The 12,307-nt window shown below is 33.2% G+C and overlaps 2 protein-coding genes and 1 pseudogene across 4 annotated transcripts; 1 reads left to right on the forward strand and 2 right to left on the reverse strand.

The window, feature by feature from the left end:
• Positions 1-670: 670 nt before the first annotated feature.
• On the reverse strand, positions 671-3,169 carry LOC104720514 (tocopherol cyclase, chloroplastic-like). Its single transcript, XM_010438406.1, has 10 exons — positions 2,931-3,169; positions 2,586-2,830; positions 2,336-2,415; positions 2,103-2,179; positions 1,847-2,016; positions 1,601-1,698; positions 1,356-1,460; positions 1,170-1,286; positions 916-1,065; positions 671-796 (listed from the first exon to the last, which is right to left on the reverse strand). The coding sequence occupies exons 1-10, from the start codon at positions 3,167-3,169 to the stop codon at positions 671-673; spliced, it is 1,407 nt and encodes a 468-aa protein (XP_010436708.1).
• Positions 3,170-5,241: 2,072 nt separating this feature from the next.
• Positions 5,242-6,140, forward strand: LOC104719344 (uncharacterized; annotated as a pseudogene).
• A 278-nt stretch (positions 6,141-6,418) lies between these two features.
• On the reverse strand, positions 6,419-8,512 carry LOC104719342 (protein REVEILLE 2). Of its 3 annotated transcripts, XM_087469880.1 has the most exons (7): positions 8,310-8,439; positions 8,148-8,211; positions 7,978-8,064; positions 7,757-7,828; positions 7,549-7,660; positions 7,113-7,444; positions 6,419-7,026 (listed from the first exon to the last, which is right to left on the reverse strand). In XM_087469880.1, the coding sequence occupies exons 6-7, from the start codon at positions 7,311-7,313 to the stop codon at positions 6,646-6,648; spliced, it is 582 nt and encodes a 193-aa protein (XP_087326006.1). In that variant the 5' UTR covers positions 7,314-7,444; positions 7,549-7,660; positions 7,757-7,828; positions 7,978-8,064; positions 8,148-8,211; positions 8,310-8,439; the 3' UTR covers positions 6,419-6,645. The 3 variants fall into 3 exon arrangements, with proteins under 3 accessions (XP_087326006.1, XP_087326005.1, XP_087326004.1); XM_087469879.1 differs by lacking the exon at positions 8,148-8,211 and having other exon boundaries at positions 8,310-8,512; XM_087469878.1 differs by lacking the exons at positions 7,978-8,064; positions 8,148-8,211 and having other exon boundaries at positions 8,310-8,512.
• Positions 8,513-12,307: the final 3,795 nt, after the last annotated feature.

The raw sequence follows: 12,307 nt of genomic DNA on the forward strand, positions 1-12,307 counted from the left end.
TTTTTTTCCTTTTAAGTTCTTTGTAAAATTACTGATATATCTTTTTAAAATTCTTAAGTGGAGAATGCATGTTATATAATTCTTGGCCAAACTAAATTATGAAAAGAAATACTAATTTTTTTTGTCTACATATTTTCTTGTCCTGTTTTCGTTATTGGAAAAGGGAGACAACAAAAGCAAGATATGTGGCTTAAAAAGAGGGTTTTGTTCATTTGCAAAATAAGTTTTATCAAATTAACTTTTAGATTATCGTATTGCATTTTGTTGGGTTTGGTTTTTGGAAATAAACAGTGTTTCTTCTGCATACAAGTGATATTGACGCTTTGTGACCACAAGGCACTGAAGTAAGTTGACATAGAAAGAGTCAACAATGTAGAGAGGCAAAACATTCGTGCCATATTTTTTTGATGATCAAATATTTGATATGAAGTTGTTTGATAGTATAGAAATAGCCTTGTAGAGTTGATATCAAAAACAAAAAGTTAGTACATTTGTAGAGTTGAATTTCAAAAACATTATGGATTTGATTATCCAGTCCAACATAAAAATGTAGATCTGTTTACAAGATTTCTAAGTTTACATTGATGAGTGGACATTATAGTCCATTGATGATGCTTGGTTTGCATAATTGACGTCAAATTTGTGTTTTGATGTTTCTTCCAAAACTTGGTTAAAAAAAATCTCTCCTATAATACTCATCAATGTTTACAGACCAGGTGGCTTGAAGAAAGGGACCAAACCATGGTCCTCCTCCTATCTCCACCGCTGCCATTGTGCTCTTTGTCTCTAGTATCACCTGCATCATTATTAACCATAACCAACAACGTTTATAATTAATCTTGTTTTAACTGCCTTGGGACTAGCTTAAGACTTTTAACTACAAGGGTTTCTTAACCATTTTGCATGCATATATACCTTGCCTTTACTTCCATCATGTAGCCGTTCCCATATCTGCAACTTCAGTTCACTGTGACAACTATCTCTGCAAACCGTAGCTAGTCCAACTTCTCCTGTAGGAGCATGCAGAGGTGTACCCGGTTCATTTGTTCTTGCCTCTAGTTCCACCTGCCACAAGACATTCATCGAGTGTCAGGAATCTAGCCATAAGGTATATATGATGATGTCAAAACTGAAACTGAATGAATCTGAGGAAGAACAACAAATTTTACCATATGGGTTTCGTTCTCTGCAGTCACATACCAATAACCCCAAGGAGACATTTCCCATCTAACAACACCATTCCACGGTACCAACTCGTAAAATTTCCCATCATAGTGTACACAAACCTGCACATAGATTTTGTAAGCTGTTTGCTTAATTCTAACATTGTAGATTCATTCACTTTCATGGCATACCAGTGCAGCATTTTCATATGTGTTCAATCCAGGCAACTGCCTCAAACCGCCACCAGCTGTCAAAGCTACTTCTCCACTTGCTCTTTCAAAGACATTACATTGGACCTGTAAAGAGACATTGACAAATAAAGCTATCTAGCAGGGTTCAAATGTAGTAGTACATGTGGGTGGTATATACACATGCCCAACAAGATGCATAAAGTCTGGAACAAGACAATGTAACAGAAGGTATAAGATCTGTTTACCCAAAACCATTTTCTTGGGAAGCCTATACCCCAATTCTTCTCTGAATAAGAAGGTGCATCACGGAACTCAAACCTTTCACCACTCCATTCTATCAACCCTCCAAAAACCAAGAGATAAAAATCATAAGAACTAAAATAACAGTTTAATTGCTGCTGATTAAAAGAGGGTAATAATTAAAGCAAGTGGATGATTTCTTTCTTAGTTTTCTACTAACTTAAGAAAATAAAAGAGAGGAAAGGTCAAACCTGTGGAAAGGCCTTTTGCCATGCATATCTGCCAATGAGGCTCAAATACAGGAAAAGCTGCAGGCCATCCTGCTGTAGACTTCTGCTTGGCTCCAACATCACCCCAACCGTAAACAGGACGAGTACTATACTCCCAACGAGCAGATTTCACAGTCTCCGCATAGTCAGTCCTACCAAAACAAGTAAATTGAATACATAAAACTTTTCAATAAATTAAAGTGATATCTAGTTGCAGTGCAAAGCATCAGATAATTACCGGCCATCATCGCAAATGTGACCTTGATGCCAAAACGGGGTAGCTTGGAATCCTTCTGACACTCTTCTGTTAAATTCCTACATGTCAACATTACAAGTGAATAATAAGAGTGATATAAACTTGAGATTTCCTACAAGTAGAAGTAGAATTCAAATCACTGAGGGGATGGCCGGATATAATCGGAAAGACACAAAAGAGTAGCCAACGGGAGAAGAGCGATAGATTGTTTCTACCTCTGGTGGAACCTCCTTGTTTGGAGACGTTGCGCCTGGCACAGCACTAAAAGTATTCCCCAAAACTAGCTCATGTCCATCTACGCATGAGTAAAATAAATGATTAGGTAAGGAATCTTTAAAGTCTTATGTTAAAGAAAACAGAACCAGCACCAAAAATATAACAAAAGACTTAGATCAATAACGAACATAAGTACTAGAAGTTGAAACAAGACTAAGATTCATGTCTTAAAAGGAGCAAGAAGTATACCTCCCCAGAAGTTGTGAGAGTCATGTGTGTATTGACAAAGATACTTATCATTAGCGCCATGAATCTGGGCTCCGACACCAGTGAACCTAGGTCCATATAGAGCAACTTCTACTGGTGACAACCTCTGCCGGAATGCAGGATTCTCCACAGTATACATAAAACAAAAACCTTCCTTCTTCTCTGGGATTGAAACTCTGAAATACCATCCCTCGAAGAACTTTGCAGCTGATCCATCGAAATGGTATCTGTAAATTGTTTTTTTCAAAAGTTAAAACAACATTGTTTGATTAACAAGCAAAGCACGAAAGGAACAGTTTATTAAGTTCATATTTTCAATTTACCCACAGTGAGGACTGAGGAGTCTGGAGCTCCCGATTGGAAGACGTCGGGACGTAAACAGGTTTCACATCAGTTGAAGAAGTTTGATCACTATTCGACGCCGAAACCCTAGGAATGGTGCGGGGGGCTTGTTTAGCTGATTTGAACCTAACGAGTGAGCGAGTGATGGGAGGTACAGAACGAGAGAGGAGCTCAAAGGAAGATAAATTAGGGTTCATCGAAACAACCAAGCTCCGTATCTCCATTAATCCAAGACTTGATTCAGAAGAAATCTGCAAAAGAATGTGAAATTGTGTGCTGGTAAGTACTTACGTGGCCAAAACGTAATGTTATTTATAACAAACTTGTTACTAATGGAGTATCTCGATATATATTTCCTTTCTCAAAAAACGTGTTCTCGACAAAAGTGGATGTAAATACATAAATCTTTGATACTGACAAACAAAAAACCATTAAAACTATTTTAAATTTAATCCGCGGTGCACCGCCGCCGGACAATATTTTTAATTTTAAAAATTTTAAATTTATATTATATTTATTTGTTATTTTATTATTATTTTTTTAATTTTAAAAATATAAAATTTTAAAGGTATTTGATATAAATATTCAAAGTATAGGATTGTTGTAGTGTTTTCAAAGTTTTAACCCGTGTGGTATATGTATAGTTTAGTGATACATATATCTCGTGGTACACATCTAAAAAAGTGTTTAAAAAAAAATAATTTCACTTATCTCCCTATAAGTTTTTGCGTAAAAAAAAGTAATCAAATAATTTTTTTTTTCAAGTTCAATTATGTTAATTGTTTTACCAAATTAGCATATTTTATAGTTTATAATTTTTCCATGTCAATATATATATTTTATGATAATTAATAGAATTTTAATTTTTTGGTAATTCCTCAAAAAATAAAAAATAAACCAAATTATATGGGGGATTTCAACATATTTAATGTGATATTTTATAATTGGATTTTGGGTTTAGGAAATTTATTAATGTTAATATAATTATGGATATTGTAAACTTTTGTTATGGAAAATCTGTTGTATATCATTTAAATTAGAGAGATCCTAGCATCCATAAAAATAGCTTCGTAGATTTAATGGGTTAAAACTTTAATGGGTAGAGTTGTTTGGTTTAATGGTGTTTGTACTGGGGATAGCACAACACTAAATAAACAAGATTTTGCGGGGAAAGAATGAAGCTAGTTCTTTATTAACGATGAAATCGTGAGGTCGTCACTAACACGAACCAAGATCGAGCTCGTCAGTTCACAGGAGAACTACCAAGTCAATAATGACGAGCTCGGAAGCTAAAAAGGATTATACAAAAGACAATAACAGTTTTAGATGCAAAGTATTGCTCTCTAGGTATTGCCCCGGGGTCCGGATCCTCATCTCAATAAATGTATGATGCTATTTATAGGCGAATGTAGAACTAGGGTTCCCTAGGGTTCCCAACGCGAAATGACAAGATTACCCTCTGCGGAATGTTAATGACCTGCTCCCAATTTTGTCGGACCGAAATCACAATTAATGAGTCTTGTTGGGCCGAGTGACATATTGGGCGCAACCCATGTCCAACAAATGGGTAGAGTTGTTTTTGGAAAAATCGAAATGTATAGATGTTGTTAAGATTTTATGGCAATAAATGTAACAAATGTTGGTCAATTTTAGAAAGTTTAGTATTTGAGTTTCTCTGCAATGTTATTTATGAAATTGTTTTAAGGGTTAATGTTGTAAAAAAAAATTAAATAAGTAAAACTTAAAAGGCATAAACCAAAATATACAGTACTTCAAAAATGTTAATATAGATAATTGTAAATATAAGTGAGTAAATCTTTTTTATGATAGTCAACTATTTTTGGTTATGTTTAAAATCCCAGATTCTTTTCCCTTGTAATAGAACAAAGCTTGAGATAGTCCACTATTTTTGTTTATGTATTTTTTGATTTGCTTAGATAGTCCACTGTTTTTGTTTACGTCTTTTGGCGAGATCTATGAATGGTAGAAGGAGGGAAGGATTAAGAAAAATCAATGACTTAAGTAACGAAAAAAAGGAGTGAAGGATTAAGAAAAATCAATGACTTAAAGTATCTTTAATGATTTGTTTTGATTTGATTAGTTTATAGATTGAAGGATTAAAAACAAATTGACGGTGGAGACTACTAAAACATGGTTTTGTAGATAGATTAACAAGAAAAAAGGAAAACATGAATTAGTAACTTAAATAAATAAAAGATGAAACAACTAATCAGACCGTTCCACATTATATTGCAAGTTTGCAACGTACGTTATCTGTATATACTCCAATCAGATCAGAGCCTCCTCCTCACCTGAAAGAAACCAATCTCACTAGTCACTCCCTTGTCTCTTCTCACTCTTCAAGACAATTCATCGTCGTCCACTCGTCCGTCTCGTAACTATTCTCTGTTTTTTTTTTTTTACACCATGGAAACCGAAACTATGAGAGTACAACAAGTTACTACGACCATGTCGAATGTACCTCCAACTCTAGGGTTCACGAGCCTAATCAAAATCGAAGTACTGTACGAAGTGATCGAAGAGTTGCTCGAAGACGTTACTGGAACAACGCACGTGGCATCGTACATGACTCCACCTACTCCAGTCTCTCGTGTTCTCCTGAAGCCACGTAGCTTCGATCAAGATAAGCTCTCTCGTCTTCTTCGTCGTCGTCTCAACCGCGATACTTATTTTTCTCAATATTTGGCTGATGAAATCGCTCTTTGTCGGTATTCGCGTGCGCACAGTATCATAAAGACCAAAGACCTTTTTCTCATGTCCGTAAACGTGAGAGTTGTTATAGAGATTCGGTTTATATTGTCCTCTGTTTATGTTCCGTCGAGTGGTGCTTCGGTTGATGTGTTTCAAAGGTTGCTTGAGGAGCAAACTGTGGAACCCGTGGATTTGGATGAGAAGTGTTCAATATGTCTAGAGAAGTTGTGGGAATCGTCATTAGAGTCATCAGAACAGTATCATTCAGATGCCTAAGTGTTTACATTCGTTTCATCAAAACTTTATTTTTGAGTGGCTTGCTCGTCACAATTCGTGTCCCTTGAGTCGTAGAGTTTCGTACGAGGAGGATGATCAAGATTAGGGTGAATTAGGGTTTAGAGGTTTTCTTTCCTACTGAATTTGGTTCATGTATTGACCTTTTACTATGTTTTATAAGCAAGTTGTATGAACAGAACATCTAAGATTAGCCTAAATAGGGTTAGGTTTGTTTTAATGTTTATGTAACGATTATGAAAGTAATTTGTTTTCGTATTGTATCAACCTTTGATATCAGTAATTCAGTATGCATTTTTTATTTATTGAACTCATCGAATTGCTTCATTCTTGTAACAAAGTAAAGCTGTGGCAGAGACTTGAAGATTGTTCAGACTTACCAGGAAGATTCGATTTATCCTCTAGGATGAAGTGCTAGCTTTAATAGGGACTACTAATGCATTGAAAGAGAGACCATTGCACAACAGTTAAGAGTATCAAGAAGATTTGATTGATCAAATAAAAATGTAAGTACAAGGATCTCAATTTCTGACTGGTTAAATTACATGGGAAGGCATGGAACTTTGGAGTGATCTTACGAATCTAAACCCAAGAAAAAAAACAACTTTCCCTAATTCTCTGACATTTATACACAGAAACTGAAGTTGAGATCAAAAGAGTTACACAACTAACTTTGAGTAAGGATTTACAGTTTTCACCACAGAGGATATGACATTTTCCCATTGTCAATGTTTTCTTCCACCTTTACTCTCTTTTTGTAAGGCATGAACCCTCTCATCTCGGTACCCGACGATTTCAACTGAGAGAAAGCCGATCTCTCGCTTCTTTTAAACTCCGGTGATACCCGAAGTGTCATTTCTGTTTCCATGTTTTCCGAAGAAGAAGTGGAAGAAGAACATAGAACAGACTCATGTGTTTCAGAGTCTAGCTTCTTCTTGACATCTTCAGAATCATCAGAGCTAGTTGAAGAGTTGTAATCACCAACTACAAAAGTTTTTCCAAAGAGCTTAAGGCTTTGTTTGGTCTCTGATTCTGGAGACAGTGGTTCCTCTGTGTGAGATGATAACTCATGCCCCTGTCAAAGTTTAGTAATGTCAGACACAAGACTACACAAGAAAACGGTTATCAAACTATATCAGAACTTGTGTGCGTGTAACATACCGGTGAGTGTTGGTAATCAGCTGAATACGAGTTAGGTGAGTTTGAACCAATGGAACCTAAGCCATCTGAGCCATGAGCTGATAAAACAGATGTTGGAGATCGGTCATCTTCATCCTGAACCAGCTTGTTGGCTCCGGTTAGCTCACCATAAGCCATCTCTTTTGCATCTGGAATCACCAGCTTTCTAGGGTAAGGATGCATCGGCTTTCTCTTCGGCCTTGGAGGTGGGATCTCAATGGCCTCAGAGCTAACACCAAAATCACGAGCAACCTTAGAGAAAAACTTCTGAGCATGGCTTCGAATCTGAACAGCAGTCTTTGTACCAACATGTTCTGTTTTCAAAGTAAGAATCAACAAAAGTCAGATCTCTACTCTACCCAATAAGTAGAAATGTGCATTTAGACTCTCTCTTTAAAAGTCAGCTAAGCACACACACCTTCGATTCGTCTCCAAGCTCTGCCATAGAGTTTCAAAGCTTCAACAAACTTTTCATGCTCTGATTCAGTCCATTTCTCTCTTTGTTTAGTGATGGTATAAGGCTTCCTTGTCTAATAAAAATAAACAAAACTCCCAATTAACCTCAAGTTCTAAATCTCAAACCAAATCAATCGCAAAGAAAGAGATTAAAGAAAAACAATAAGTACCTTGAGGTAAAAGGCATCTGTGGAAGAGATAAGCTCATCGGAACCTCCGTCACATAGACTCTCACAACGTTCCTATAATCACAAATCCAAAAATTACAATTAGTCTCTTAATACAAATGTTTTGTAAGTTAAAACTTGCAAAGAATCGTAACACTAATACGCATCTAGAAGAGTCAAGACCACCAGTAGTATAATTAGGGAATTAAAAAACTTGCTCTTACCTAATAAAGCATCAATACATTAAGAGTAGTAAACAACCGGACATAATATCCCACAAATCGCCTGGTCTATTAACACAATTTTTTAACCTGCCACAATCGAATAATCTTCAGTTCCAAGTTCTCTCATACATAGAGCTTTTAATCTTGAAATAAGAACAGCAAAAAAAAACCTAGTTCTCTCTCGGATATAATAAACCTAATATTAGGTTAAAACCTGTCTGGATTCCATAACCTCTGTCCAATAAACAAGACTTAAACATATAACAATCGTGACAAAAACCAAGATTGCATAAGATAAGAATAAGAACTTAAGAAGAAGAAAGATCTCACACCTGCATAGCCATGCTTGTAGAAGAAGAAGACTTGAAAGTTTAAGATTCGATCTGAAGATGTTTTCTCGCCGGAGAGAGGGAGAGAGAGAGAGTTGCTTGGTGAGAGATAGAGAGAAGATAGTAATAATTTAGGGAAAGGAGCAGAGTCAAGGGGTTACTTTAAAAGAGCAAGGGGAAGATAAGCCACGTAAGCATTTATGTTTATTTTGGGTTGAAAAAGCGTAAATAATACTAATAAAGAGGTGTTTCGAGAAACTAGTATCATGTGGCTCAGGTTAAAAGATGCTAATGACACGTGGAGGATTGTCTTCTCATCTTTTCGCTTTTTTGTCTTTGCGGAGAAGATATTATTATCTGTTCTTTGTTAAATCTTGTCGGAGATTTTTTGATTTATTTAATTTATCCACTTGGAAGAAAAGCTAAGCTCATTCAATTATCATTTTGCCAAACTCGCGAGTGGCCAACGCGTGCTTGTTTAACAACGTTGTTTACGCTAACTTCTTTACCCAATTTTTGTTTCTTTTTATATTAATCAAGTGGGGTGGGCATTTCGGTTTAAATTCGGGTTCAGTTTGGGTTCGGTTCAGTTTGGTTTATTCGGTTTTGTTAATGTTCGGGTCAGTTTATGTTTGGTTCGGTTCGGTTGGTTTGGTTTGGTTTTAGTTTGGTTCAGTTTTAATTCGGTTTTAAGAATCAATTATTGTAACAAAATAAAATTGATTATGGTTTTATAATAGTTAATTGATCAAATAAATTAGAAAAGATAGAAAATTAAAATTAATACCTAATATTAAATATAATTAAATTTATATTTATATTTAGTTAATTTTATTAGAAAATTTAAAATAATGTAAAATAGAAATAAAATGCAAGTGGTAATAGATAAGATCACATGTTTATAATTTTAATAATATTAACAATTAATTTAAGAAACACATTGGTTATTGGATCGGTTCGGTTTTAAACCGAACCAAACCGAACCATTTGGGTTGAGAAGAAACATAACCGAATGGTTGGAGTGTAGGATTGTGTTTGGTTTGGGTCATTTTGAGTTCGGTTGGTTCGGTCCGGTTCGGTTTAAATGTCCACCCCTCAAGTGGAGTGCATATTTAAAGTTTGGATTCGAATATGGTATTCTATTTTTTCCCATAATATTATTTTTTATAATTTTTAAAGAAATAAGTTCAAATTTTAATCAAAATTACAATCTTAAGAAAAAAACATATTTAGAGTTAATTAATGTGTTATTCTTAAAAAAATTATCACATAATTTCATTACTATTAATTAAGTTTAAGTTTTAAATATATTTTATATATTAAAAAAATAATTTATTGAAATGCACATCGGTTATCCGCAGATCTCACTATTTCAGGGATGGATGCAAAGAGTTTTTGTGGCTCAAAATATTTAAACTCATTGCATGATGACTTAGCGGACGGGTTTGACCCGGTTAACAATTTTATTTATATCATCTGATTCATGAAATTTTTGATTTTTGCGATTTTTATTTGATTTGATAGTTCAAGATTTTGATAAAAATCTAACCGATTACTAATTCGGTAACATTTAATCCAGATTCGCTATCATGTCAATCTAAAATTTATGATGAAACGATTACTATTTTAAAATTTCATGAATTCAAACCAATATAAGTCTATATTATAAAGATTATACTAAATAAATATATTTACAAATGTAATATATCAAACAAAAATTTCACTCTGTATAATAGCACATGTTATTACCTAGTTTGTATTTGTTTTTCATGGTCTTGCTTCTCTGTTTGTCTTCTTCGTTACCACCGATGGCTCCTCAAGAATGATGTTCTTTGGTAGATTTGTTTATGGTGATTAAAAATAAGTTTCAAACCAAAGAAACTTTTTGGTTTGAAGGAACTCTTTTTAATTATATTTGATTAAGGTTAATTTAGCCATTTTACTTATGTAATTAAGACATATAAGCCAGTAAATAGCTAAAATTCTTGTGGAGATTCACATAATTTTCTTTTAAGTGTTTATTCTTTTTTTTTTGGACAAGTGTTTATTTTCTTTTGTGAACAAAAAAAATGAAATGTTGAATTATGTTTAAGAAAACAAAAGATACATTTGTTGAAGAGATTATCAAAGCTATAGTTCATTGAATGCTATTAAACAACAATACTAATATAAATCGGTCAATGTTTTCGGTTTTCAAACTTCAGTTTTTCATCATTGGTGGCATTTAATTTTGTTGTGTAGCCCAAATTTAATAATATCGAGATTTTTAATTATCTCTTATATATTAAAAGAGAAGCATTTTCACACAAAATGCTGATGTTGTTACCTAGTAAAAATTATAGTAAAAATATTTAATAATTATTTTATACCGCACAAAATGCGGTTGTTACCTAGTAAATGTGTAAGGTAAACACATGCCAAAAATCTAAGTAATTGGGGGACGAGATTTTGCCATAATATTTAAAAGAGCACCGTTACCAAATTATGCAAAAATTATCTACTAAACATACAGTTTGATTATGAATTATATATAGTTTTAGTTATACTTATTTAATGTCTCATTATAACTGAAAAATGATTTACGACAATTTAAGTACATTATCAATTAAAATTCTGATTTGAATATCTAATTTTTTTTACAGTGTAGTAATAAGACATATCTCCCTCTTAAAGAAGAAAAATCTTATGTTCAAAGTTACAATATCTTGATGGTAATATGCATAATTAAGGTGATATACTAGTAAGTAGAATCAGTTATAGATAATTATAAATGATTATATATATATATGTTTGAATATTTCTAAAACATTTGAATGTATTATATACTAGCTCTGTCTCATGTTTTGTAATTTTTTCAAGTTCTACAAATATTGATTTTCTACTATTTTTAATAAATGATATTAAATTTTTGTAAACATCAAAAAATAATCATTAAAAAAATTGAAAAATCTGAATAGTCATTAGTCTATAATTATATAATATTTTTTTAGTAAAAAATAACAATGTATTTTTTTAGTTAGTAATCATTGTTTTTTAATTTGTGTAATAATCTTTAAGAAACATATGAAGTACATTTCTGTCATTTTCATTGTTCATTTATTTCAGCAGGGCAATAAATAATTAGAGCCAAAAACTTAAAGACTAGGAACCTAAGAGTTATCAGGAATGAGATTAATTAGGTTTAATGACAGATCATAATTATATATTCTTAGAGTGCTCTCTTTTTTGACCAAGAGTATGTGGCAAAGAAAGCGAGTAGCGAAATAGAAACATACACGAGCGTTGTTCTGAAAGAAGAAAGAGATATTTAAAATTCAGTAGCCGTCAGCTTCAATCCAAAAATTAAATAGGTATTTTATGTGAAGGACAAAAATTGTAAAATATAAATATCTTGCAAGTCATACAAAAAAAAACCAATTATCCAAATTAGAAAATTTGTCCCAAAATGAAAGAGAGAAAAAAAAAACATAGCTTTTTGTTTACACTTTTTGGGTCTAGTCAGAACAAAAAGCGCTGTCCTCTGGGATGTTCCAAAAGTCAGACACGTGGCGTTGAGTTTACGGTAAGAGAGAGAGAGAAGAAGAAGGATAGGGATCATGCTTGGTTTGTAATTTTACGCCACTCGATTATTTATTAATTACCAAATAATTCTTGCCCACTCGTTTCTCGTTCGGTGGTATTTTAAGCTATCGGGTTTATGTTTTTTTTGCTTTTATCTTTTTTTTTCTTTCATCAATCGTTATTAAAAAAGTATTTTTACATTATTATTTCAGATCTTACGATCTAAAATATTCTTATAAAAAAAATTCTACCAGTAAAATACTGGTGTAGTGGCCACTAAGAAGTTCTTGGTTCATGTATTTTTGTTGCTTTTTTTTTTTCCCCTTGATAAAAACAATTTGTTGAAAACACATACGTGATTACGTTTGATATCAATCATTAACCGACTCTATTCAAATCGATAGATATTACTGAAGCATTGACAAAATAAAGAAGATATT

The sequence above is a fragment of the Camelina sativa genome, chromosome 10 (assembly GCF_030686135.1).
Source record: "Camelina sativa cultivar CO46 ecotype springtype chromosome 10, ASM3068613v1".
In the NCBI taxonomy this organism is placed as follows: domain Eukaryota; kingdom Viridiplantae; phylum Streptophyta; class Magnoliopsida; order Brassicales; family Brassicaceae; genus Camelina; species Camelina sativa.

Coding starts and splice junctions, on each gene's coding strand:
- LOC104720514 (XM_010438406.1), bottom strand. CDS start 3,169: ATGGAGATACGGAGCTTGGTTGTTTCGATGAACCCTAATTTATCTTCC. Junction 2,831..2,930: donor CAGACTCCTCAGTCCTCACT/GTGGGTAAATTG, acceptor AACAATTTACAG/ATACCATTTCGATGGATCAG. Junction 2,416..2,585: donor CTCTCACAACTTCTGGGGAG/GTATACTTCTTG, acceptor ACTCATGCGTAG/ATGGACATGAGCTAGTTTTG.
- LOC104719342 (XM_087469878.1), bottom strand. Junction 7,445..7,548: donor AGCTTGGAGACGAATCGAAG/GTGTGTGTGCTT, acceptor CTTTGAAAACAG/AACATGTTGGTACAAAGACT. Junction 7,027..7,112: donor CTGATTACCAACACTCACCG/GTATGTTACACG, acceptor AAACTTTGACAG/GGGCATGAGTTATCATCTCA.